The sequence below is a fragment of the Tarenaya hassleriana genome, unplaced genomic scaffold (genome assembly GCF_000463585.1).
Source record: "Tarenaya hassleriana unplaced genomic scaffold, ASM46358v1 Cleome249, whole genome shotgun sequence".
NCBI classification, from domain to species: Eukaryota; Viridiplantae; Streptophyta; class Magnoliopsida; order Brassicales; family Cleomaceae; genus Tarenaya; species Tarenaya hassleriana.
The window spans coordinates 132,711-135,420 of record NW_010965765.1 but is presented as its reverse complement, the minus strand read 5'-3'; the positions used below and the strand labels follow the sequence as shown (position 1 = coordinate 135,420).

Genomic DNA, 2,710 nt, shown 5'->3' with positions numbered 1-2,710 from the left:
GTAATCCCGGCAAGTCGTCGGGGAATACATCAGGAAACTCTCGAGCAATCGGAGTATCCTCTAATTTGTGTTCCAGTTCCTTGGTAGCGGTGATGACTACCAGAAATGCTTCATTCCCCTTTTTGATCATCTTTTCGGCCTTGAGTGCCGAAATGATGGGGTTTGTCGATGGTGCTCCTCTTCCCCGAAATTCGAACCCACCACTTGCATCCATAAATCATATGGTTCTCTTTTGACAATCAATCTGAGCTCGGTGCTTCGACAACCAATCCATGCCCAATATAATGCTATGACCGCCAATCGGTACCACTATGAGATCTGCGGCCAAGTTACGACCACAGATGTCCAGCGATACATCGCGTAAGGTCCCATGTACCGGGAGCGTCTCTCCTGATGGTGTGCGAACAGTAAAGTCGCTCTTCGTATCTAAGCTCAAGAAACTGTGAGTAGCCCCAGTGTCAAACAATGTATAGCACTCAACATCGCAAAGGTGAAGAGCTTCGTCTTCTCCGAGATTGGTCTCCTCCTCTTGTGCCTCCGCCTCAGCCTCAAGAGCATAAACTCTCGGGACTGCTCCAGCCCTAGGTGGTGGTCGTGGCTGTCTGGCCATAGGCAGTGTGTCTGTAGGTGCGGTGCAAGTGGCCGCACAGTGTCCCGGCTGTTGGCATCGGAAACAGGTCAGCGGTCCCCGATAAGGTGGTGGAGGCAGCGGTAGTACACCATCAGCAGGTGCTTTCCCCTTGCCCCGTGACTGGCTGCTCTGACCTGTCTGGCTGGTCTTTCCCGGAGGTTGGGCGTTGGAGAATCGCCTGATAGGGCTCCGATCTCGGATGCGCTCCTCCTTCTCTTCTTTTTCTCCTCGCTCTGCCTTCACCAGCTAGCTGATGTAGCGACTGAGCGTGGGGTACTCATGGAGTTCTATCTTCCTGCGAAGATAGGGTCGTAGTCCGGCAATGAACTTCTGGATCTTTTTGCCTTCCGTAGGTACTAGATGTCCTGCATAAGTCAGCAAACGGGTGAACTCTGCTTCTATTCACGAACCGTCATGTTCCCTTGCTGCAGCTGCAAGAATTCCGTAAAGCGGTGTTCTTGATCCTGGTGGTTGTAGTATTTGTGTTCGAATTCCCCCTTGAACTCCTCCCAGGTAAAGCGGTGTCCCTCGGGCATTTCCTGCACCACCTTCTTCCACCAGTGTCGAGCCTGCCCCGCCAGGTGATGGCTCGCTATCGTAGCTCGGTGGCGATGAGGGCATTGGACATATTCCAAGTCTCGAGTAATGGTAGTTAACCACTCTTCTGCAGTTTTCGGACTCAGTGAGCCTTCGAAACGCGGGGTATGCATGGCCCGCAATTCCCTGATGATAGGAAGATACTCTCCGGCCATTGGGTCCACAGGTGGCGGTGGAGGTAAGTCCTCCCCCCTTGGTTCTGGTCCCCCTGCCGGTGGTGGAGGCGGAATATGAGCCCGCAACGTTTGCATCATCGCCTCTTGGAATACACGCAGCTCGTTCCTCATCTCTTCTTGGAACTCCCTGAACCCATCAGTACGGGGTCATGGTTGGGTACGCTGTTGTCTCCCGTGATTGACCGAGTGCGTCGTGGTGCCATTTCAATGCATCACGTAGTTGTACTCAGCAAACGACGACGAGTAGAACGTCATTATGTACGGCATTTTGTAAAACACTTTTATTTTAAAATGACTATCGAAAAACATTTTTCAGTGTGAAAACCTTAAGAGTATGAGTCATTCTTTCCCGTGGATAGAATGTTGCTCTGATACCAAAAGTTGTGACACCCGAATCCCGCTTCCCGTGAACAGAATATGCCACATGGACGAAAACCAATAAACATAATAAAACCAAAAGTACGGGAATTTAAAAATCATTTTTAAACAAAAATACGCAGCGGAATAAATTCATCACACTTTTCTCGAAAACAACACTTGTCCAAACATACATTTAAACACAACCGATTCCACGCAAAACCTTGTTCCACAAACCAAAACGTACAAACAGGCTTATTTATCCGTACATAATGAAGTCTTCACAAGCCGTCGCCGTCCAAAGTGCGCTACTCGTGCTCCTCGGGATCTGAAAAATTCAACAACGGAGGGCTAAGCAAAATGCTTAGTGAGCAGTTCGGGTTGAGCCCGGAGAGCCCATTCTCATGGAGAACGGTGCCAACTGGTCTCTCGATACAAGAATTCATTTTCATCCATTTAACTCTTTATCATTTATCTTTCTAATACTTTACCATTATTTCACACATTTTTCGATACCTGATAGTACTGACTCAAGTCGTCCACCGGCACTATCAGGTACCGTTCCTTTCGGTATCATCTAGTACTGACTCAATTCGTCTACCGGTACTAGACTTTACCCTGCTTCCCTATAATAGTACTGACTCCACTTCGTCAACCGGTACTATTATAAAGACGACCACTCAGATCCACCAGTACTGACTCCACGCCGTCAACCGGTACTGGCTTCACTATACACTTCCTTAACGGTACTGACTCCAAGTTCGTCAACCGGTACGGTTACAGAAATGTCCACCCAACTATACCAGTACTGACTCCACATCGTCAACTGGTACTGGTATTCCATTTCGGTAATAGTACTGACTCCAAGTTCGTCAACCGGTACTATTACCGAAACCACACATCACCCAGTGCTGACTCCAAGTTCGTCAACCGGCACTGGTTCAATATC

General features: G+C 48.9%; 1 protein-coding gene across 1 annotated transcript; it reads right to left on the bottom strand.

Annotated features, from left to right (window-relative positions):
- Window positions 1-217: 217 nt before the first annotated feature.
- Window positions 218-1,515, bottom strand: LOC104816135. Its single transcript, XM_010544808.1, has 2 exons — window positions 1,042-1,515; window positions 218-868 (listed from the first exon to the last, which is right to left on the bottom strand). Exons 1-2 carry the CDS (start codon window positions 1,513-1,515, stop codon window positions 218-220), a joined length of 1,125 nt encoding a protein of 374 aa, XP_010543110.1.
- Window positions 1,516-2,710: the final 1,195 nt, after the last annotated feature.

Bases quoted from the DNA above. Each gene is read 5' to 3' on its own strand.
- LOC104816135 (XM_010544808.1), bottom strand. From the start codon at position 1,515: ATGAGGAACGAGCTGCGTGTATTCCAAGAGGCGATGATGCAAACGTTG. The intron at 869-1,041 runs GTTCGTGAATAG...TAGCTGGTGAAG, and splicing joins TGCAGCAAGGGAACATGACG to GCAGAGCGAGGAGAAAAAGA.